Source organism: Diadema setosum, chromosome 5 (genome assembly GCF_964275005.1).
Source record: "Diadema setosum chromosome 5, eeDiaSeto1, whole genome shotgun sequence".
Classification (NCBI taxonomy): Eukaryota; Metazoa; Echinodermata; class Echinoidea; order Diadematoida; family Diadematidae; genus Diadema; species Diadema setosum.
This window is the reverse complement of record NC_092689.1, coordinates 23,223,431-23,249,100: the sequence shown is the minus strand read 5'-3', so window position 1 is coordinate 23,249,100 and position 25,670 is coordinate 23,223,431. Positions and strand designations below refer to the sequence as shown.

General features: G+C 40.0%; 1 protein-coding gene across 2 annotated transcripts in view; it reads left to right on the top strand.

Moving 5' to 3' along the window:
• Positions 1-23,012, top strand: part of LOC140228638 (lysosomal acid phosphatase-like) — a 135,391-nt gene extending 112,379 nt beyond the window's left edge. For both annotated transcript variants that reach the window (XM_072308887.1, XM_072308886.1), the window contains exons 9-10: positions 21,312-21,487; positions 22,348-23,012. In XM_072308887.1, the coding sequence (XP_072164988.1) occupies positions 21,312-21,487; positions 22,348-22,481 (310 nt within the window). In that variant the 3' untranslated portion in view covers positions 22,482-23,012. The remainder of the gene's footprint in view (positions 1-21,311; positions 21,488-22,347) is intronic.
• The last annotated feature ends 2,658 nt before the right edge of the window (positions 23,013-25,670 follow it).

The window sequence follows — 25,670 nt, the reverse complement described above, 5'->3', positions numbered from 1 at the left end:
ATGAACTCGAAAACCCATCGTTTTGGTTTCCTTTAAGGTTCGTTATTCTATTTCTATTTATACATACTGAAACGTAAAGCGTTTGCCCTCCGCAAGCTAAACTTTGTATTTCGATAACGGAGCACATTTCTTTTGTGTTTCTTTGTCAGTTCTTTGTCATATCCACCTGTGACTGTGTTCATTGTCATGGTTATAAGCACATTTTGCATTCATGATTACGAAATTTTGATGAATATGTTCGTTCTCAAGGATATGCAGTATATCATGATTACATGGGAGCGTTAAATTTTTGAAATCCGTCAACTCTCAATGTGATCTTCTATTTTTTTTTTTTTTTAAAGGACTTGGGTTAATAACCAATTTTCAGTTAAGACATCTAGAGTTATAATAAAAAAAAAATTGTCAAAAACATCATCCAATTTATTTGGTTAATGATAATGAAAGCAATGTGTGTGGAAAATAGTGAGGTTACCAATGGCCTGCTTACAACCAACAAGACATGACATTACTTTTTTATGCCTCCGCCACGAAGTGGTGCCGGAGGCATTATGTTTTCGGGTTGTCCATCCGTCCGTCCTTCCGTCCGTAATGAATTTTGTGGACAGCGGAACTAAAAAACCTTGGGAGGTATCCTAAAGAAACTTGGCATGTATGTGTATTAGGGGGTGAAGTTGTGCCTATCAACTTTTGGGTGCACATGCTCAAGGTCAAAGGTCAAAAGGTCAAGGTCAAATACGTAAGATTTCACTATTTCCACCATATCTATGCAATGCCTGAAGATATTTTCTTGAAACTTAGTGTATACATGTATTACCCAATTAAGATTCTTTGGTGAAAGTTTGGGTCATGAGGTCAAAGGTCAAAAGGTCAAGTAAAAATATTAAAACTTAACTTTTTTCTCTGTATCTTGGAAATTGTTCAAGGTATCTTCATGGAACATAGTATATATACATGTACTGACTGGCAGTGAATATCTAGAGAATTTAGGGTTCATGAGTCAAAGGTCAGGGGTCAAAGGTCAAGGGCAACACTTCAAAATTTTACTATTTCCCTCATATTTATGCAATGCCAGCAGGATTATCTTCTTTTTTTTTTACACTTGGTGTATGCATGTATAACCTAATGGAGATTCTCTGGAAGCTTTCTTTTTTCTTCTTTTTTTTTTTGTTTGTCTCAAAGGTCAAAAGGTCAAAGATCAAGGAAACGTGCTGAACTAACTTTTTCCTCCATATCTCAGAAGTGGCTCAAGTTATCTTGAAACTTACTACGTATTTATGCATGTTGTGCCTGACAGTGATTATCCTATGAATTTTAGGGTCAAAGGCCAGATGAAAATGGGACCAATGAACTTTTCATTGTAGAAATTGCACTTTTTCTCCATACCTTGAAAATTACTCAATGCATAAACTTATGAATGGGTCAAAGTCAAGTTAAAGTCCTTAAATCCCCAAGTACATGCTCTCCTATTCATCCAATTAAACCTAGGTCAAGGAAGGTGAATATTAAACACATTTGTGACAAACTTGTCATTTTAATATTTTGCCAATTTTGTGAAAATGTAATCACACATTGTCTACATGTACTATAGACCTATTAGGAGAATCGTGCATTATGGCAGAGGCATACCAGTCGCCTTAGCGACATTTCTCGTCTTATTCATTTGATTGTTTTAACCTGAAGTGTAGATTTACAAATGGTAGTCGTTATAATTACAGGGTTCACTGATTTGCTTGATGGAACATACTAGCGACAAGGCGTAATGTTTCATCAGATGGACTACGTCAGTGAGATTACACGTACGTTTGTACGTTCATCTACTAGAGATGGAAAAAGTGGGTTTTTTTATTCCTCAGCATGAAAAGATAAACAAGCTTTTATAATTGAGAATTAATTATATTATTGGGATCTTCCCAGAGGAACAAGTTTTTATTCACCGCGGAAGTTTACCATGTCCAGAGCAGCGAACGTCCGTTAGGAATAGATTATATGAATTAATTATTCAGGATTTTGCAGAGGAGTTTGTTCTCGACATGAAATCACTGTTTGTCGTGAAAAGAACGCGTTTCCAACTCCACAGAGAACTGCATTTTTCAGTATCTTCTTTGTCCCGAACGTCCGTGAGCTGTATGCGAACCTCTGTGATGAAAACTATGCTATGTTTGTTGGGTTATAGAGACTGCCTCGATCAGCTGCATCTTAAAATAGCATCTTATTATTTGGGAGTAAGGATTAAAGTATGGGATAGTGAAATAAGAGGTTGAAATATTGTGTTTTTGTAGAATGCGCGTAACTTGCAGAAATTGTTTAGCGAAAGAGTAATATTTCAACAGAAATAATGAATTTGGTTAAATCATCAGTTGTCTACCATCCCTTACAGGTTAAGAATACAAGCTTAATATTCTGCCAAAGCATACACATATCCCTTAAGATATTTCGTTACGATTCTAAACTGAATCAGATCATTACATACTATGTTAAATGGTATTCAAATGTATGTGCAGTATTATTCCTCACGGACGTTCGCTGCTCTGGACATGGTAAACTTCCGCGGTGAATAAAAACTTGTTCCTCTGGGAAGATCCTGGTATAATTGGGTTCATATTAAAACTTGAATGATACTCTTTCAGGTAAGATAGATGATTTTGAGTAATTCCAACTTTTTAAATTTGGTGTTGTTTTGGCTTAATTGTACATCGTTAAAAATTCTGACCCATTTAGTAAAGCGTCATAACCTTATATACCACGCTTCCCCATGTCCTTTGGCAGCCTGATAACACTAGGGAACTTATTTAAACTTCCCGCTGCCATGAATTTCTCGTTTGGCTCACTCTCACCCTACCCAAGGCACGGAGCTCCGAGAGTAAGGCTCAGTACTTTTCCATCATGCCACGGCTGCATTTCCCCACATCTATGGCGAGTGGCTTGACACCAAATTTCCTTCTGGTTCACTGGCTCACAGCTATGGCTGGCCATCCAAACCATTATCTCTATTGGAGCCTTCAAATTTTGGCTTCGAGCTCCGACACTTAGTGTCTCTCTCGGGGAATTAAAGGAGACGTCCGGATGATTTTCAGATTTTTACATTTGAACCACTATAAATTAGTTATATTGAGGACAGAGTTTCAGAATTTATGATAATTGGGATGAAAAATAAGAAAATTTTCGAAATTTAAAACAAATTGCAATGAACAAGGATGATGACATGGCAGGATCACCACAAGAATGCATGAGTTGGGGCTCAAGGAAGTTGAACAAAAGAAGGCATGCATAGATTATACACAGGTGAACTCGCAAGCTAGCGGTATTGTAATGGAATTACACTGCTACATTTCTGGAATATGTGAACCTCCTATGTTATCATCCTTGTTCAGTGTAATTCATTTAAGGTTTTTCAAAGTATTGTTTCTCTGCTCAAAAACCACAATAAATTCCATAAATCTAAACATCGAGCTGTTCATTTATGTACTACATGATGTGAAATTATGAAAATCGCCTGGAATGCCCCTTTAAACCCAGCCTGCCTTCACAGTGCACTCCCTTTACTCACCTGTACTGGACCTTCGACTCTTCCTTGCCTGCCATACTTGGATTTTTTTTTTTTTTTTTTTTTTTAGGTAAAGCCCGAGAACTACTCCCTTGGCCTTCTTATCCTATGTACTGTTTTACCATGCAACTCTTTCCCCTTTTAGCTGGTAAGTATATCTTATCTTTACAGTACTCAAATTGTTTTAAACTGTAACCTACCTTTTTCTCCCTCACAAGACAGGTAAGTATCACTGCTCTTTATGTCTTATTTTTCCTCCACAATGAGACCATGCCACACTGCAACAGTTGCTGCCATCCCCTACTCAAAGGGGACGCCCACGCCCGGTGCCTGCAACATCAAGTGTGCAACTGCACAGCCCCTTAGGACACCTGTTTGAGGTGGACAGCAGCACCCTGGGTGGCCAGGGAGACCTGGCTCGCGGCCAGATCCGTACCTCCCTGCCCCTTCCCTGCAGACCCTTTTGGCTTGGCGGCCCCCTAAACCCACCTCTTCAGCTTCCAATACTGATTTGGAAGAGCCCTCTCGACCATGGCTACCCTCTGCAAACTCATCCAGGGACAGTGTGACAGGGCACTGCCTCCCGTTGACCTTGACGCCCCAGCGCGGTGGGACTAACCCTGCACCCCAAGTGCCGTCCTCCCAGCCTTGCCACCAAGTTTTCCCCACGCATGGGTGCAGGCCTGCCTCCCCCGGTCCTGGTTGGCTGAGATCGCCAGTACAGCTGTGCAGGCTCCGAGACGGCTCCGCTTCCACAACTACTGCAGCCCTTCTCTCACTCGTCCAAGCCGTTGCAGGTGAACACGGCCTGCTGCTATACCACCTGCTGCTATAGCTACCCTGGCTAGCCTGGGTGGTATCTGCAGCGTCACCCACTCACCACCCCCGCCCCGCATCCATGCGGTGCCCTCCCCCGCATGAACTGGAAGCAGCCGCCAGCCATGCTGTGCCCTCCCCCGCATGAACTGGAAGCAGCCGCCAGCCATGCTCATACCACCAACCCCTTCATTGCTTTGGCAGACTCCGACTGGTCAGCCATCTACAACCACCTGTGGGCGCCACCCCTGCTGATGCAGAACCCCCTCCCCACCACCACCATTTTCTCCTGGAGGAGGCACAGGTGCTCCTCCAATATCTAGGGGAGTACTATGCTGTCAAACCAGAACACGCTGAGCAGGAATAACAAGCATCCCTCCTCTTCCGCACTCCCCCTGCCCAGCCCCTGGCATTCCCCTTATGGTGGACTTCCTGGCTGGGGAGGACCAGTTTCGTGGCAGCCCTGCCAATCTAGATCACTCATTCTTGTTCAAACCAAGCAACTATGAGCACTACTTTGCATCCAAATAATTAGCCCCTAAGACCAGGCGTCCACTAGGGCACAGACAAGATGCGGACAAGACCTGGAAAGCAAATTTGGTATTCCGTACTCGTTCGGCAACCTGTCCGCACGTTCCTGAGAGTGTCTGCTTACTGTCCTAAACATGTCCGGGCGTTTCCGCACCTTCGGGAGAGAGAAAAATTTCCGCGTCCAAATTTTGAGCGAGACCAAAATTTGGACGCGGAAATAAACTTCCTGACACCTTCGGCAACTTGTCCTGATGATGTCCTCAGGACATCCCGCCTGTCGGGAACCCTTCCGCTCCTTCCGCAGACGCTCCTGAAAGAATCCCGCGGTGTGGGAGAGCTTCGCGAATGAAAGCGGAAGAAACCAGGAATGTTTTAGGACAGCGCGGAGCTGATGAGGATCTATATATGCAAGTGTCTGGAGCCGATGCGGACATTTTGTGATCAAGACATGAAGAGTCAACACGTTCCATGAGCGAAATGATTTTGAAAGTTGAAAAAATAGATCAATGCAGCATTATGGCAATGAAACGCAAAAAGACCAATAAGGGAGGCGAGATCCCCATGCAAGCCCCACAATCAAGCCTCTCTTCCACTGATTAGGAAAAGGTAAATATCAGCATTTTCCAGTCCCAAATGAAGGAAGCAAAGCAGAAGGCAGTGGATATTTTGCCAACTGTAACTAGGAAAAAGAAGAAGCAGCACTCTCCGCTACGAGTAAACTTTGGTTTTTTGCGTTCTTTTCAGAAGTCATTTTCATTTAAGGGATTTTTAATAGTTGCCATTACATCTATACAATATGATAGTGCATCATTTAGTTTGCTTTAAATGTGACCGCCCAACTCAAACACCACAAAAGTGGAACTAGGTCATTTTTTTATATATAAATTGGCATAGGGCCTATATATGTGACCGTGCACCACAAAACAAACAAAAAGTCGCAACCTTGATTTTAAGTGAGGACTCACAAAAAGGTGAAATAGTTCAACCAAGTCAATCTTGAGTTTTTCATATTTTCTGGAAAAGCTATCCTACATTATTCTTCAGTTTGGAATCTTAACATGAATGGGAAAGTGTGTTTTTAGCAGTTTTTCTGCAGCCCTTTTTGGGGGAAGAGTAGAATGATAGATATAACTTAGAGGCTGCTTTTCATGTCTTGAAATCCTTTGCACATTCTTCACTTTCAAGTCATAGCTTTTGAAAGGATGACACTACTGCTTTGAAAGTTATATTAATCATGGGCAGAATGTGCTAATAAAACATGCTCAATTTCAGCTTAGTCTGATAATCCCTTCATTGTTGTTGCTCCGGTGATTTGCATCCTGTGTTTTGTCCCTTTCATGGCACAGTTTGCACGGCTTGGTAAAGATTAAGCGCTTGAATAGACCGTATACTTCAGAGCCTCTTTTCTCAGTTCACACTTTTCCAGAGTGTGTGCTTTCTTTCCAGTGTTTAGATAGGTTAGGGGAGTCCATTTGAATGGACTTATACATCATTTTAAAGCTTAGAGTTTGTACTTTCAGAATCTGCCCTTAACTGAAAATCCATGTCTGGCAACTTTTTGTTGGTTTTGTGGTGCAGGGTCACATACTGTATATACTTATGTTAAAAGTAGGGCCTACTGTGTTATAAGCTTGAAAATTGTTTAACTTGTTTGATAATGACCATCCTAAAGGGACCTGAGCCAGTGCTCGTTTGTTTGTATTTATTTTGCTTCTCAAATCAAATCAAATAAAAAATAAATTACATCAATGTGACAAATTTAAGCCAAACATAACCAAATGACAAAGAAGCAACACAAATTTTTCTACATTACAATAGTATGCTTTAGAGGGAAAAGAAGATGTGAGTGAGTGCTGTGCGAGTGCAATAGGTGAGTTGAACATTTTTGTTGGAGTCATTTTATGATATGTGATTATTCTTTAGTATATTAGTATAATAATAATAATAAATTCAGACCAAAACATAAACAAACTAATATCAATTATTATACTCTATTTTACTAAATATATTGAGTTAAAATATATTTCTTTAAACTAATTTTGAAAGAAAACAGAGTTGTCTGTGTTTGTAGGGAGTCGGGTAAAGCATTCCATGTATCGGGTCTGTGATGCCTCACCGACATGCCTCACTGACCTGTGCGCTATAAGTGCTATCTCAGCATCTCTCACAGCTGGTATTTGAAGCAATAGGGCAAAGCTAATTTTGGCTGGTGTGACCTCCATGACGGCTAGCAGTCAAATGAGGAAAATTCAGAGTCAGTGCCAAATTTATACCTTTCCATTTTCCTGGTATTGTCCGCATGTCTAATTTATGTTGTCCAGAAGACATCCTGATTCATTCCTGGTGTAATCCTTGATGTTTCTGTGCTGCCCGGCTATGATTAGCATATTCCGAGGTATTTCGCACTCTTCTGGAGTGATTCCTAGGACACTTCTAGGAATGTCCCAGGACGAGCCGATTCGCACATTTTTTCCGCGTCTGATGCGGACAGGATGCCGAAATGACAGAATTTGCTTCCGCAACCCTGCCTGGGCTTGTCCGCGCCCTAGTGGACGTCCGCCCTAAGGTGCTAGTGCTGGGCGATGACATCACTGGGGAAATCCTCTGCACCGGCGCTCCTTCATGGACGATAACCACTGCTGGGCACAGATGGCTCAGCTCTCGGGATCAGTGATGCACTTTGCTGCCTACGCAGGCGCCCTCGCGAACCTTTCAGCATAGGCGGATGAGCTAGCGGTCTTGGGGAAGACTGCTCACTGCTGTCCTCCCTACTGCTGACTCTTACCAAGCTGATCTAACAGCAGTCTACTTGTTTGGCCCTCTTCACAACCCACCACTGGTGTGACTTGACTCCAAGTGCTCAGCTTCATGGAGCAGCACAGTGCGCAGATATTTTGCAGGGTCCCCTTCGAGGCCCCCCCACTTCTCCGTGCAATTTGCCCCATGCATCAGAGAGGAGATTGCCATCCATCAACAGGCTAGAGAATTGAATTCCCAGCTTTAGTGTTTTCCCACCCAAGGCTGCAGCACCCCTCACACCCAGCCCTGCCCAACTACCAACCAACCAGACAGCGATGCTACGCCCCACGGGGGGTCACAGGTGAGGCTCGACCCACCACTGAGCACTTGGGACAGCAGGACGCATTCGTGGCAGACTCCTCTCCTACGCGCCCACCTGGCACATCATAATGGACAACCTCTTCATGTTGTTGGTAGTCTAAGGGGCTACTCTGTGGACTTGATCCACCCCTACCTAATGGGGCCATCCGTTTTCCCTCCCCCCCCCCCCCCCAGGCCTGCAGAACTTCAGGCCCTTGCCTGGGAGACCGCCCCCCCCCCCCTTGCTGGTATGCTGGTAAAAGGGGCAGTGGAGGAGATCGCAGATCATTTGCGCCTCTCCATACCACCAGTATACCTCATCCACCATCGTGAAAGCAGCTCGATCGCTCACGCCACCAGCAGCACCCCTCCAGACAATGGCTTCGCATCCTTGGGTACCTAGCCAGCCTCTATGTGCTCAGGGATTGCAGGCTGTGAATGCGTACCCTTCAACTGCACATTCTTTGACACTACACCACACACTGCGACCCCCTTCTCAAAATCGTACTTGTTGCCCCACACGCCCATACCCTGTTTTGATTGTGGACTGCTCCTGCCTCCCTCACAGGGCAAGCCCATTCATACAGTGGTTCCATCTGTCACAGTTATGATAAACACCTTGCTGCAGGGCTGGGGTGGCCACTGCAGTGGACTTAACAGCCCATGGCAGTTGGCCATCCCACATTGCACTTCAACATGTCAATGTAATGGAACTACGGGTGGTACTGCTGGCCCTTCACCACCACTTTTGCCAGCTTGTACAGGGCTGCACTGTCCTTGTCCGCATGGACAATACCACAGTAGTGGCCTACATCAACAGGCAAGGAGGCATGTGCTCCATCCAGCTGAACACTTTGGCAGTGCAGCTATGGATGTGGTACTACTCACAAAACATGTCAATGGCCTTTTACATTCTTGGCAATGACAATCTAGTCACCAACTTTTTGTCACAAGGGCTACATCTTCCATCCGAGTGGACCTCCACATGGATGTATTTAAACTACTGATCCAAATGCTGGGGCCTCTCAACATAGATCTCTTAGCATTATCCCTAAATGCATGGCTGCCCCGTTACTGCTCCCGGGTTCGCGACCTGGTAGCAGCAGCCCTAGACGCATTCTCCCTCAGTTGGAGCGATCTCCGCGCATACAAGATCCCGCCCATTCCCTACCCCTGCGGGTCCTACAGAAGATCAGGGAGGACCAAGCCGCAGTAGTTCTGATAGCCCCACACCAGTCAAAGAGGCTGTGGTTCCTGGAGCTGTTGAACCTGTTAGTGGGATGCCCGAGATTGCTCCCCAACAGACGCTCATGTGCAACTTGAGATTAAATGGCTACTACAACTGGTGCAGGGAGGGTGGAATTGATCCCTGCCCTGCACCATTAAAGGGGATGGCTAGTAACTGATCAGTGGGAATCAGTGGGAATGCTGGGGGATGATTGTTCCAATCCTTGTGGGATTCATTTAAGAGTACATTATATATCTATTGTGTGAAAACTATTTGCTTCAGAATGGTCTCATATTCAAGTAATTTGCAGTTAAATGTTTCGCGATCGCCCCGTCACTGTACAGGCATGCTAACCTGGAAACATTAAACTGCACATGAATAGGATACAAAAAGAAACACAAATACACAGACATAACATATTGCACATTACGCTTACATTGGAAATAAGAGAACGATGCAAAAAGATATACTTAGCATGTGTGGGAATCAGAAAAAAAACATATAGGACTTATCAAGGCTGATTCCCTTACAGATGAATAGGATACAAATTGCAATCAAAGATATACAGAGTAGATAGAGTAAATCTATACCATTAGAAAATATACACTAAATTGCAAATAAGAAAAGACAAACACAAGAGACAAAGCAAAAAAAAAAAATGGCAAATACCCCAAGAATTATTCTGCTGAATTTTGAATTTAAAACAATCTATATTTACATTTAAAAGATGAGAGTGTAGGACATTCCTTGATGATAGCAGGTAACTCATTCCAGCACTTAGCTCCAATATATCTAATTGTAGTCTTTGAAAACTTATATGGGTAAAAGGGTAAACATATGTTATTAGCGCATCCAGTATGAACTGCACTATTTTGGATAAATGACTCATGGAAGATGACAGGTGACATGCCTTTGAAGTATGGAAACATAAATATGGCCATTTGTAATTGCAAAATTTGATCAATTTTTAAAACTTTCATTTTCTTAGATAATGTTGCAGTGTGCTCAAAAGGGTTTACGTTTACTTACTGCACACTTTTTTAAGGGTCAATGCTTAGACTGGTGTCATAGAGCTGTCTGAAAAGTAGACATGAGAACTTCAGTTAACAGTGCACTATCATTAGAATTACAAGTAAATCATAGGGTACCACACGGATCTGTTTATGGTCCAATATTGTTTTTGTATCGTAACAATTTGCCATACTGTTTTGAGAAATGTTCAAACATCTTTTGCAGTTGGCATTGTCCTATACTTCTTGAATATAGATCCCAATATAATAAAAAAAAATGTACTTCATGAAGAATTACGTGAAACTTAATGTGTGGATGAATCATAGAAAGTTGGAAGTAAACTGCTTAACCCGTTGAGGACGAGTCCCGAGTATACTCGGGCAGGCGTCTATGGGAAATGCGTGTTGTAGCAAAATCAGTCCGTCCTCAACGGGTTAAAAACTGTTTCCTCATTAATCGGTACAAAGCATATGCTTCAAAAACATACTGAACCTAAAAATAAAAAATAAAAAATTATCTTAAGTTGGAAATTTCAAATATGTAGGTATTATTATTGATTCAGAGTTAAAATGGGACCTACATATTGAGGAATTGTGTCAAAAGGTCAGTCAGATGATAAGTAAAATATGTTTGGTATTATTTAAGGACTGTTAGGTGTTACATAGGTTTACAAATCTTGGACCCTGTGGAAGAACAGATTTATCATGTAGATAGATCCTATTCATGTGCCTCTTTTTTGTAAAACAAAAGAGTATGTGAGCCCATCAGTGCATGCTCTATTCATGCTCGATTGATATTTTGCATTCGATGGCACATCTGTAGTTGACCGTGAAAAGGGGATACATGTACCACTTGAGTGCTTTCGCACAGATGGATTACCAACCTGTCTGTTCTCTGTCGACCTGCAAAAAAGAATCTCGTTCGGGGGCATTGGAGGCTTTTGAAGAATTGCAAGAGGAACGTATAAATAAGAGACCACCAAACTAGAGGCAAACTGATTGGTCCAGGAAATCACAAGTTTTTTTTTTTTTTTTTTTCTCCTAAAAAGGGATGAAATGTATTTCTCATGTCACTGTGGTTCTCAAGTGCTATATCAATCACTTATGAAATTGTTTTACAAGTCCAATTTCCCACAATCTGATAATTAGTGAAAGAATACTGGAGTGACATTTGTCAAGCAATGGTGTATCTATACTTTTGAGACAACACAGAGTTTTAAAGATGAAATTCACCCTGAAACTAAATAAAATCCAAAAGAATTAGGGAAAAAATCCCTACAGAATGTTCTAAGAATGACGAAAATCTGATAAGAAATAAGTAAGGTATGATATTTTGAAATTTTCACATTTTTGCAGAAAACATTTCTTGATGAAGTCCTAATGAATATTCAAATGAGCATGTTGATGATGTCATGCCCTCACAATTGTTATACTGTATGAGTGTATCACCACCCACACAGTGTGTGTGGAGGTATAGAAGAATCACTCTGAGGTCGGATGACTGGGTGGTCGGGTGGTCGGTCCGTTATGCATTGCCATGGCAGCGGCAGATTTTCATAAAACTTGTGGATCAAACTACTCTCTCATTTTTTGAGCAATTAATCCCAAATTTGGCGTGTGACCCCTATCAAAGGTAGATGTGCAAGACACCTTTTTCGTTAGTATCACATAATGCGTTGCCAAGCAATGGCAGTTTTCCTAAGACTTGTGGTTGGAACTACTCTCATTTTTTGAGCAATTAAACCCAACTTTGCCATGTGTGACCACTTTCAAATGCAGATGTGCAAGACACCTTTTTCATTAGTAATGACAAATTTTCATAAAAATCTTACAGAATGTCGCAGATCAAACTACTCTGTCAGTTTTATGGCAATTCAGTTGAAATTTGGTGAATAGGATCAATATAATGTGTAGTTGTGCAAGACACATTTTTATGTATGAGAATAAATCTGTTGCCATGGCAACAGCAGTTGTTATGCCAATCATACATAAGTATGGGGAAAGACCTAACTCCCTGAGTTTTATGTAACATAGTATTTGACTTGAATTTTGGCACATGTGACCGCTATAAAAGTATGTAGATGTGCAGAGCGTATCTTCTGTCGATGTTGAACAATGCACTGCCATGGTAACAGCATTTATTCACTGAAAAGCATACAAAAATACTGTGGATTCAGTTAACTCCCTCAGTCTTTGGGCATTTGACTTGAAATTTGCCCATGAGACCGCTAAATGTAGTACGTAGAAGTGCAAACTTAATCTCTCATCATTGTTGAACATTGCATTGCCATGGACAAACATCTGCCTTGACAAACATTTATTCTGACATAAATTGTATGCCAGTTTGTTTGTTATCATCTTGTGAACTACCTGGACAATTTTTAGAAGGATTTCTGATCTGCAAACCACATATTTCGAGCATCAACTTTTCCATGATCTGCTGTGAATTTTGAGAAGGAAGCCATACTTCTACTGCAGCCAGTTCCTTGCCCTATTGGTGTTCGCTCGAGCTTGATCATGACCAGTGAACCTGGACTCACACAATGCTAATCTGGGGGATTACAACACTTGCCACCCTTCTTGTATGCTGTCCCATCTCCCTCAACTGGACTCATCTGAATAGGTCTATTCATGACCATGATAGACCTTCTAAGAGCTGCAGCAGAGAATACACTGGTGGGAGGATAGTGTACTATCCAAATAGTACATGTACTTTCCGTATAGAGCTAGTGCAACATGGCGACATTCATCCAAATCCTGGCCCTGCACTGGAAGAAAATGCAGAGAACAGCACTCGGATCACCAGAATTAATGCAAAAGCCTGGCATACAATCAACTCTCTGGGGATATCATCTAAACGACGAACCCATCGAGGAGTTAAAGGTGAACGTCGAGTCCAAAAACGACGGGAACTGGTTTCAGCGCAGTCTTCCAAAGCTCAGCAGGATGAACCCGACCTAAAGGTGCATTCTTTTTCATCATTTGCACTATGGAATGCAAGATCAGTAAAAAATAAGACCCACATGATATCTGAGCTCGTCAATACTAGACGCATCGACATACTAGCTCTAACGGAAACCTGGCTGAATGGGGATGCTAGGGATAACCGTTGTCTAGCGGACCTGAGCTCATCTGTACCAAGTCACCAGTTCATCCACTCACCTCGGAAGGAAAGAGCTGGTGGCGGCATCGCCGTTTGTCTTCACAAGAACTTCACCATATCACAACGAAAACAGTGTGAACCTGACTCTTTTGAGTATATGGACATCCTTATTTCAAGCAAGGATCAGAATCCTTTCCGGTTGATTGTTATATATCGGCCTCAAAGGAAAAGAGATCATACATCAACAACCCGAAAATTCTTTGAAGAGTTTGCCACTCTCCTTGAGAAACTAATGATAGAGCCCAATAGGCTTGTTATTACAGGAGACTTCAATTTTCATGTCAATGACCCTAATGACCGTGATGCGGCTGCCTTTTCTGACCTGGTATCATCAGTCAATTTGTTTCAGCACATTGATTTTGCAACTCATATCAAAGGACACACACTGGATTTGGTAATAACTAGAGCTTCAGATGACATCATCTCCCAGATCTCACACACTAGTTACTTGCCCTCGGATCATGCAGCAGTTTTGTGTAACCTCTCCGTCAGCAAACCTGATCCTGTGAGGACAAAGATCAGGTTTAGGAAGGTAAAGGATATCAATCCAGACACTTTTAAGCTGGATATTATTAGGTCAAATCTATACACATGTTACACAGAACTTGACTGCAATGACCTGATGGAACAGTATGAGTCAACCCTGCAGGGTTTACTGGATCATCACGCTCCTCTTACCATCAGGACAATTACTGCCAGACCTAGCTCACCTTGGTTCACTGATGACTGTCGGGATGCAAAAAGAAGACTCCGAAGGCTTGAGAGACGTTGGCGGAAATCCAAGCTAGAAATTGATCACCAGATATTTCTTAAGGAGGCATCATTCTATAATGCAGTCTTAATCCGGGCGAGAAGAGTTTTTTATTCAGCGCAATTAGAAGGCTGTGGTCCAAGAGACTTCTTTCGCAGAGTCAGTAACATGTGGGAGAGATCAGATAAAACACTACCGAAGGATAATGTTGATGGCCTATCTCTGGCAGACCGGTTTTGTATCTTCTTTGCTGACAAAACGGATAAGATCGTTTCCTCCCTCGATCCTGCATCTTGTCCTGAAGTTTGTGATGTTATATTCCATACAACTAACCTGAAGTTTGATGAATTTCAAGCTGTGTCTCCACTGCAGGTGAAAACAGTTGTTTCTCGTTCAAAATCTACCACGTGTGAATTGGATCCAATCCCAACGGACTTGCTTAAAAGGTACATTGATGAGCTAGCTCCTATAATCACAAGGATAGTTAATTTGGTTCTGGTAAGCGGCCGTTTCCCGGATGCATTAAAAAAGGCTCCTATCTCACCTATCATCAAGGGAGCTGGACTGGATCCGGAGGACTTGAAAAACTACAGGCCGATTGCTCATCTAAAATTCCTTGGCAAGACGATTGAAAGAATCATGGTCCATCAATTGAATGTTTATCTTGAGAAAAACAATTTGTATGTTATGACTCAATCTGCGTATAGACAGTACCATAGTTGTGAAACTGCATTAATTAGAGTTGTCAATGATATCCTTCAGTGCCTCGACAAAGGTGAAGAGGCAATCTTACTCTTACTTGATTATAAGGCAGCATTTGACACGATTGTACATGAAACGTTGTTATCTCGTCTGCATGATAGATATGGTATCGGTGGTATGGCTCTTGAACTCATAACGTCATATTTTGAGAACAGGACACATAGAGTGGTTATAACTGACAATTGTAAATCAGATGCTAAGTTCTCCTCTGTCGGGGTTCCGCAAGGATCAGTTTTTGGCCCAGTTGCCTTCAGCCTTTATATTGCCCCACTATATGACATTATCTGTGCACACAAGCTAAATAGTATGATTTACGCTGATGACACACAAGTATATATTCTGGTAAAGAGGGGTAATCAGTCAGAAGCAATTTTGCAACTCCAAGCCTGTATGGTCGACATAAAACATTGGTCGGTTCACAATGGTCTTAAACTCAATGAAGATAAGACTGAAATTTTGCATTTTACAAGTAAATTCAGGCAATACGGTAGGATTGAAAGCATTTCATTTGATAGCAATTGTATACAGACAGTTGACTCCGCCAGGAACCTTGGTGTAAGACTGGATAAACATATGACATTGTCAGCCCATGTGAATCAGATTTGTAAAACAGCCTCGTTTGCTTTGCGCAAGATTGGAACAATTCGTCCTTTCCTTTCCAAAAAGTCGACAGAGAAACTTGTTCACGCTCACATAATGTCTCGTCTTGATTTCTGTAACGGCATTTTGTATGGTTTACCAAACAATGAAATCCAAAAGTTGCAGAGAATACAAAACTCTGCTGCTAGGTTGGTTACACGTACTCGACTCAATGAACATATAAGTCCAATCCTAAGACAACTGCATTGGCTGCCAGTAAAGCAACGGATTGACTTCAAGATCTTAATCATGGTATTTATGTGTTTGCAAGAATTAGGTCCTACTTACCTCCAACAGCTCATAACAAAATATCGTCCAGCAAGGAATCTTCGCTCTCAGTCCAAACTTCTGTTGCACACCCCCACAATATCAACACAATTTTATGGCGCAAGATCTTTTCAACTGGCAGCAGCAGAGTATGGAACAAATTGGAACAGTGATTTTCCGTTTCAAAAAATTGCCTTTTCCGTTTCAGAAAATCATGAATTCCGTTTCAACATGGTGAAAAAATGGAAATTCCGTTTTCCCATATGAATTGTACACACAAAAAATGCAAATTCCGTTTACATGTATTTGCATGCAAAAATGAACAAAAATTAAATGATTGCAAGTTTGTGTACCTGTGTAATCGCGTATACATTCAAACATGTTATGCATAGTGTATACCTGATGATTTCCAACCTCTGTACCACACACCCATGAAGACAAATGAAATGAAACATCAGGATTACAATTTATTTATTTCGACTGTCAAAACATGCACAGGGATCTCACTGAACTTTTTTCCTTGGTTGCCAGCCGGGCAACCTATAGAGTTTTTTAGGTTGCCAAAGGGTGGTTTAGGTTGCCAAATGGCGGTTTAGGCTGCCACAGTGATAATGTTCGAAGAGTATTGCGTAATGTGTAAATCTGCGAGGTTAATTATGGCGATCGATGATAAAGAGGGCTGTTTACACTGCTGTTTACACGACTGTTTACACTGCTGTCTACAAATTAAAAAAAAATATATACAAAGTGAAAGAAGTCTCTGAGTCTCAACTAGTGACTTACTAGTCAAGTGTTTTTATTCCTTTAGAAGCTGCAAACAGAATACATGATGATCAGTTTAATAAGCAGTGTTGATAAAAACTTCAGCACTAAAAGAACAATCAATCTATCTAAATCTTTCTTCAGTCAATACATTGTAATCCAGTTAATCATGCAGTGGGACATTACATATTTGTGTATCACTATCAAAGCCTGGCCTGCAGTATCAACAACTATCATTATGTCCTCTTTCTTGACTTGCTAGTCAAGTGACTTATTACTGTCTAGTCAAGTCTTTTTATTCCTTCAGAAGGTCTAAACAGATAAAAAATTTCAGCACTAAAGAAACAATCAATTTATCTTTCTTCAGTCAATAATCCAGACAAGAAACTAGCACTCATTTCACTCTGATCTTTCCTCACTCTGGCCTCGGGTCCCCCCCCCCCAAAAAAAAAAAAAACAAACAAACAAACAAACAAACAAACAAAAAACAAAAAACAAACACCAAAAACAAAACAAAAAAAAAAAAAACCAAGAAAAAAAAAACCGAGGAAACACACACACACATTGCAACACAACAAAAACCTCTCCCCTACACCTTCCCGATTTCCGTGTTTCTGTCAGGTGAAACGACATGTTCAAATACAAGAATAAAACAACAGTAGATATTGATTGAAACTCGACACCCATTCATGCCAGCCAGGCCAGGCTGCCATGTAACTTCAAAGCACATTCCGACAGCTGGCTGGCAAACCACATGGCAGAGGAATTTGCGCGCGCGTGTAGATTGCTCGACTGGAGGAGGGAGGGCCTGGGAACAGCCCCTTAGTGATTAGTCTGTGAGTTATCAATAGCAGACCTTTTGAACAATTGCAAACGTCATGATACTATTTTGTCTTCCTTTTGGACTGAAAGAAAAACATCAAAAAGACGAGTTGAGTGTCACAAATTTTTACATAGCCATGCAAAAAGATTTCTACACTCATGTCATGGCAAGAAATGAATCAATATTCCAAGACAAATACAAAGCAGCCTCGGGTACCTACAGTATAGACGGTGACATCGAGACGCCATGCATTCAACCATGCACGTTGTTGGGGAGCAACACGTTGGAGTTGGCAGGGAGAGGTGATCCTTGAGTTTGTGAGAACTTTCCGATACTCAGTGACAACACGATTGTGACAATCTCAAAACAAAGCTGATCCTTGTGGTCTCACGCCCAGCAAATCTGCGTGCTACTTCTCAATTCGAAGGAACTTTATCTCTGATCTGTTGAGTTGTTTTTGCTGATTCTTAGGAACTTTTCATGCCTGAAGTTCAAGTGGATGGTTGCCAAAATTTTCATGATTCACAAAGCTTCAGAATTTACTGAAACATTGCCTACTATATTCATATGAAATGTCAAATTAAGAGGGTACAAATCAATGTGGACGATCATCCACATCTCATATTTCAAATGCAATTAGACAATATTTCAGTAATTTATTTTGGACTGTTGATGCTGCAGTAAAAACATCAGAAATTTCATATGAACTTGAAAGTGTTAGGATGAAGACATAAAAAAAAAATCTCGGCAGAAAACAAATACAAGTCTTTTTTTATTGTCACTGGTAGTCACACTTGTGTTTTACAGATTGATAAATCAATAGGTATTATAGTATTGTATTACACATAGTTACAATCTCATAAAAAATGTGACATTCAAACACCTAAATTAAGCTCAACAAATATCGCTGGTGAGTGAGCTTAAACGAAAGAAATATAAAATCATTACATTTGTAATCCTGGGTCTTCGCCCTGGGGCTTCGACTTGAGCTATCTTTAATTACCGGTAAACATTCTTTCCCTGTTCATCTCCAACACCCCAGACAGTTCATGACCTCCAAGAATGCGCCAATACGCGCGGTTTCTTCTGTTGAATGGTCTCTCTCTCTCCACCCCTCCCCATTCCCCAGTCTGGCACCTTGGCATCGTGGGATTTTTCTTTTTTTCTGCGTGATGTTGGTGTTCACATCATGCATTGTGCTCTATACACACGACACATGTGGAGCAGGCAGGCATAGCAAGTCACCACTCGACTCACCTGCTGGCAGCTTACCGCGAGCAGAAAACAGCAGTTTCTTCTGTTGCCGCTACTTTTACTGCCAAAATACTGGCTTTATCATCACACATTATTCGGCGAGACACACATTGTGTTTTGGAATATAAATGGACTTTCAGTTGGTGTTGGATTGAGTAAGTGTTCGACAGTTATTGAAACTCAAGTCTCCGCAGTCTGTGAATATCGTGGACATGTAATAATGATTAATTTACAGCTTCTGTTGGATTTATTTTTACTTTTTTGTGTTTTATTTTGTTGAAAAGTGATTTTCCGTGATTTTCCGTGTGGATTACTTTTTCCGTTTCAAATGGCCGTTTCCGCGTTTTCCGTCCGTTTTCCGCGATCGCGGAAAATCACTGTCCCTACTTAAGCAAATTAATACAGTAGATGATTTTAAGCGTTTGTTGAAAACATATCTCTTTAACATGTCCGTGGACCAGGTTTAAAACTAAGCAATGTTTTTCACAGCTCTGTCACTTTTCATCTTGTTCTGCCTCCTCTCTCTCTCACACATGTCTATTTTCCTTATTTCTATTTATTAGTTCCTTTTTCCTTCAATGCGCATTAGAGACATTAATCTATTTTTGTGATATGCGCCATATAAATATGGTTTATTATTATTATTATTATTATGGTAACAGCATATTTTGAATGAAAAATCATACAAAAATAGTGTGGATTCAGCTAACTCCCTCAGTCTTTGAGCGTTTGGCTTGAAATTTGGTGTATGTGACCACTGTAGTACATACATGTGCAAATTTATTCTTCTGTCATTGTTGAACGATATGTTTTCATGGTAAGAGCATATTTTGAATAAAAATCATACAAAAATACTGTGGATTCAGTTAACTCCCACAGTCTTTGAGCATTTGGCTTGAAATTTGGCACATGAGACCGCCATAGTATGTAGATGTGCAAACTTTATCTTTCGTCATTGTTAACAATGTGTTGCCATGATAGCGGTATGTCTTTAATGAAAATCATACAAAAATTTGGATACAGCTATGCAAACTCTCTTCAAACTTGGCTTCAAATTTGGCACTATGTTACCTAGATGTGCAAAATTTATCTTTTGTCATTGTTAAAATATGTGTTGCCATGGTAACAGCATATTTTGAATGAAAATCATACAATATTGTGAATTCAGCTAACTCCCTAAGCTTTTGAGCATTTGGCTTGAAATTTGGCACATGTGACCACTATGAATACAGTCAAACCTGCCTTAGCGGCCACCTCTCTATAGCGGCCACCTGTCTACAGCGGCCACTGAAAAATCCCCCCGAGAGAAAAGCCATGTTAAAGACCCTGTGTATAGCGGCCGCCTGTCTAACGCGGCCAGCGGCCGCAAATTTTGTTTCCCGCGGTAGATTTTAACCTGTCTATAGCGGCCAAAAACCCGATGGAGCCGTAGCCGAGCCAATAATTCAGCGTTTTTTTCTGCTTTTTAGCCGTGCCAGTCATTCCCGGGCAGCATTCAGTGATCGCTACCGCTGCATTCATCACTTATTCAGTCACAATAATGCACTAGTGTTAAGCTTTCTTCATGACTGTGCACATGCTACATGTATACTACTGTGCGACAATTTCATAAACACCGGCATTGTTCTATGCATGATACACACGTGTGCATACGTACACACATACATGTACATGTAGGCAATGCACACAAAGTTGGATCACCTGTCTATAGCGGCCACCTGTCTATAACGGCCACTTTTTCCGTATCCCTTGTGTGGCCGCTATAGACAGGTGTGACTGTATATAGTTGTGCACACTTTATTTTTTGTCAAATGTCAATTTGTCAATGTCAAACATTGTGTTGCCATGGTAACAACATTTTTTTAATGACAATCATGGAAATTGCCGGTTAATTTATCTTACTCAGTTTTTGAGCACTTAACTGGAGATATAATGGCACATGGCTAACAGTGAACAAAATACATTTATTCAATGTTGAACAATGCATTGCCATTGTAACATTTTTTTTTTTCAATGAAAAGCATACAAAATTATTGCTGGTTGAGCTAACTCCCTCAAATTTAGGTGGGGTTTTTAATCACATTGAGTGATAGTTCTAGTTCTTGTATGTTAAATACAGTTTTCAGAATTAAAACAAAATGTTAATTTTGGCTGATAAAGGTTAAAATATATTCCCATACCAAAATATATCAGAGTTAACATCTGTTCATTTTATCTTGGGTGGATAAAAGCAAGTTTTACATAAAATACAGCTGAAATGTGAGATTTTTGTCATTCTGTATATATGAAATAATTGAGAAATTGTGAGAGCATGACGACTTTCTGATTTGAGCATTCATAATGATGGTCAAGAAGTGTTTTCTGAAAATTTTTGACATTTCAGCATGTCATTACTTATTTCTTATCCGGTTTTGATCGTTTTTGCACTGTTCTGCAGGGATTTTTTTTTTTCTCTTTCAACACTGATAAAATTTTTGAGTGGATTTCTCCTATAAGGAGCAATATAGTATTGGGTAATCACTTATGAAATGAAGTACCTTGTGAACCAATTCATGTTCATTTAGATATCCATTTTCTTTTATGAAAAAAAAAAAATTAAATTTACAGTATGTGTTCCATGCCTTACACATATTAATGGCCAATACTTTTGATTTCAACACAGAAATTTCAGCGTCAGCATGTGGTTCAGAAATGCAACAGATCAAAAGAAGCCGTATGCACTAAAGTTGGCTGATTGTGGAGAAATGTGCCCCCTTCCAAAGTTCAAGGAATTACTCAAGAACGTAGTTCCACTTGATGTGAAGGCAGAATGTGGTGCTACCTTCGAGAAAAACTGCAGTACGTAATTTGTTTTAAGTATGATTTCTGCATTTTTTTTGGATGGCGAAAAAAGTGTAAAAGCAGACAGAGTGGTAAAGAGTTTAACAGAATGGGACCTTGAATAAAAGAGGTATGACCTAAAATGATTTTACATGTATATGTAAAATTAGTAGCAACTTCGTGCAAATTAGATGAGATGGTTATGTGATTGGTCTCTCAATCCTTCCAGTGATTTTCATTAAAAAGCTTTGCTAGATTTCCTGTTTTGACACAAACTAAAAAACTACTCACATTTGACACATCAATTGTTCGTCCTATTTTCATGACACAGAATGATGACTCTTAGGGGTTAAGGATAGTTGGTGATTTTTTAAACCAAAACATAACTTTCATTGTTGTTATTGTGCATAGATCAATCTGTACAGTGTAGGTTAATGATATGAAGTGCATGCAGATGTACATGTATTTAGAAGCAAAATCAATGTACATGGAAATCATGTGAAACTTCGAAGTAACCTAAATTTTAGACTTTTATCATTCTGATTTTGATCTATTTGTTCAAGTCAACTTGAATGTGGCATGAAATAGCACTTTACATAAAAGGGAAAAGATGAATGAAGATATGATTTGTGCAGCAAGAACCAGTTTGTAAAAAGTCATATTTGTAATAATGATATACAGTAACAAGTGCCCAAAACTAGATTTAAAAATGCAGCATGTGAAAACTATGCCATCTTGAAGGAGGCAGGATGGACACTGCAAATGGAATAGGCACTAAAGTAGCCATTAACCACCAATATTAGTACACTGAAGGCATGACATGCTACAATTATCGATGTTGAAAAACCTTTTGTAATTATCTCTTGCTTCCTCCCTAGCCATCGCCATCGTGATAGGAACCAGCATCATAGTGCTGACACTCCTTCTCATCTTTCTGTACCTGATTTGTCGCGGACGACACCTCACCCAGAAAGATGGTCATGTGAGACTCCCACAAACCCCAGATGTCTAGCCAGCCACATCGTCTTTGTATAGAATTAAGTCATGTCTTTCTAGTAATATGACAAAATTACACAACTTATCAGTACATATGCAATGCTAGCAAAGGAATTGTAGGTCTGTACTTGAGAGAACTGCACTCTCTAGACTAAAGGCCAAATTGTGAAGAGTAGCAATTGCTTAAAAATGTATACATACAAGTAGAACAGATCTTTTGCTTGTTCTTACTAGCATTTGCTGGACATTTTGAGCTCAGTCGTGCCAGCTTGAGTTTTTGTTTAATTAGGATGTTTGCATTTGCACATCATGTTCATGTTCATAAGAGAAAATCCGAAGTTGTACAGGAGTAAAATAAATCAAGAAGAAATTGCTCTTGAGTTGTATTTGAAGGTATTTTGTTTGAAGAAGAAGAATATTCAATGATTACCACTCACAATTTTATGTGAATGTGATGAGAAACAAGGAAGATGTCCCACTCTGTTGGAAAGCATTAGATAGAAGCCACACAAAACTTCCTGGCAGATCCAGGCTAACCAAGCAACAGCGGGGGAAAATTATGGGGATTGGCAATTCTGTGTGTGTGTGTGTGTGTGTGTGTGTATGTGAGTATGTGTGCATTATGAGTGTTCACATTGTTCAAAAATCATTGTGAAATTTTGTTGGTAAGTCGGGAAATATGCATGTCTTTAAAATGTATCGTACAAAACCCACATTTGTTCTCCTCTAAATAGTGTTAGCAAAGGCTTGACATCGCTACTGTTGAAATGGTAAACAACTTCTGTAAGGCAACCAAAAAGTTATACATACAGATTAGAGCAATTGCTAGAGCTTGATCTTTTGCTAGACGAAAGTTTGTGCTTGAGCATGAAGGAATTGCTACTTCTTATGCACATGGCTGACATTGTACATACATGTACACTCTGAACATGTTTGTTTATTATTTGATGAACTCATTTTAAGACAATTTTGAGTCATTTACTTTTGAATATAAGAATTGTTAGAAGACGATAAAAAAGCCAATATTGTACAAACATGAGGATGTTGAGCGTAAACATACTTGCCAACATTTTAGAGGCAAAAAGGTTGTGCGAGAATGTGAAGTGAGCACAGAGGGGATGAGAGGGGATGACCTCCCACCTAAATTTCAAGCTTTCTTTTTCATTGTGAAATTGTGTCATTTTTTGGTGCATAATAATAAAATATTTTGTATGTTGCTACAGTTACGTAAATTAGAGTTAAGAGTCGGTAGCCACTTCAAAACTCTCAAAAGCGGTATTATACTGCCCAAATTAGTAGAGTTGTCAAGTATGCATGAAGGAATAGTAGAATTGCATAATATACAAATGATACACAGGTCTGAGTGCACCAGTCAGAAATGTGTGCATTAGGTGACTATAGAATGCTTAACCCACGAGGCGAAGCCAAATTCAGGCTGAATTCCATAGTGACCGAATGTGCACTATTCCGTCTGGCGCACGAAAAGAAATGTGCATCATAATCATGTGTTATAGAATGGGGACAATTTCTTGCCAAAAATCAATTTTTTGATCATGTTACATGATGGCAAATTTACTGGATGCATTTCTTTTTGGCTTGCCATAGACGAAAGCCCAAAAACCATGCATCCAGTAATTACTGGATGCACTTTTTTTAGCCAATAGGCTAAAGTGCGAGAACAACTGCTGCAAGTGTGCCATAACATGTTTACCACTTTCAGGCAGCTTCCGGCCAGCAAAAAATCAACACACAGCTCTCGACCAATGAGATCAGAGGATTTTTATTACCCCTTCTGTAATAACGTAATACATTTGCATGAATGGTATTGATCCTGTTGTCCATAATTTTTTTCAAAGCTTGACAAAGTGATGATTAAAAGGCTGATTTCACTGAGCATGGGCATGATTTTCAAGGGACACGAATATCGAAAAAATTGCAAAGTCCAACATTTGGAAATATAAATTTTTTTTCAGAATGTGTTCCACCAATGGAGCTGAAGACCATTCTTTGGCAATTTGTGCAAAGTTGTCTCATCGTTTAAAGTGCCAATGTCATGTGTACCATTGCTAAAATACGGCCAGTCAGATAGTCAAAGAGCACACGATTTCATTTCTTTCATTTCTATCTGTTTGCTGTTTCATTCATGTGTCCTTGTTGTGTTTATGTGCATGTGTGCCGACTTCTTTTCTATTAGGTCCTACCCCCACAAGCAATTAGTTTTCTGTGGGTTACCCCACAGTTTATAATAATTTTCAAATATAATTTTGTTGTACTCTGGAGTGATTTTAATTGAATTCTGTGACTTTCACATTTTGTTCTCATATGGGTTTTTAGAATTTTTGACTACATAATTGATTTATATGTAGATGTATGTTACGATGTTAATTTGTAGAAAACCTCATATATGACATGACCTGAAATTAAGTCATTATGAAGTCAGACACACATCCCAGCCACAAACTTTATAAAGGTCAGATGTCAAGAGGTGTGCATTTAACCCCAAACATGCGCTAATAATTCGTTAGAATGTGTCAATCTCAATAGGTACAGGAACAGATTGCCGATATGTCGTAAAATGATTGAAAGAACTTAACTGCAGATTTTGTGAAACATAATTATGTTAAACCCTAACCCTATACCACTTTGTTGGATTTTGCACATTTTAAAGCCAAAGAAATGCAGAAATCATACTAAAATATGAATGTTGGACTGCCATTTTTTTGACATTCGCATTTTAGTCTGCAAAAGATCGCCAAACCTGTGTGGGAGTTCAGAAGACCCATTGTCAACTATAAAGCTCAAAGCCAGGGTGTCTGAATTCATAATGTCTTCATTTAATTTCATATATTAGGTTTTTTACAACTGGATATTGTAACATACATTTACATATCAATCAGTTATGTGGTAAAAAAAAAAAAAAAAAAATCTAAAAGCCATTTTAGAGAAAAGAGTGTCAAAGTCAGAGAATATGATTAAAATTATTCCAGAGTACAATAAAATTATATTTTATTGCATGGGGTAACCTAGAGAAAATGAATTGCTTGTAGGGGTAGGTCCATAGAAAAGAAGTCGGCAAACATGCACACAAACACAACAAGTGTGCATGAATGAAACAGCAAGCGACAAAGAGAAATGAAAGGGAGAAAAAAGAGAAAAAAATCAAGACAGCTGTCAACTGTCCTTGAAAACACTTTTTTTGTGATTG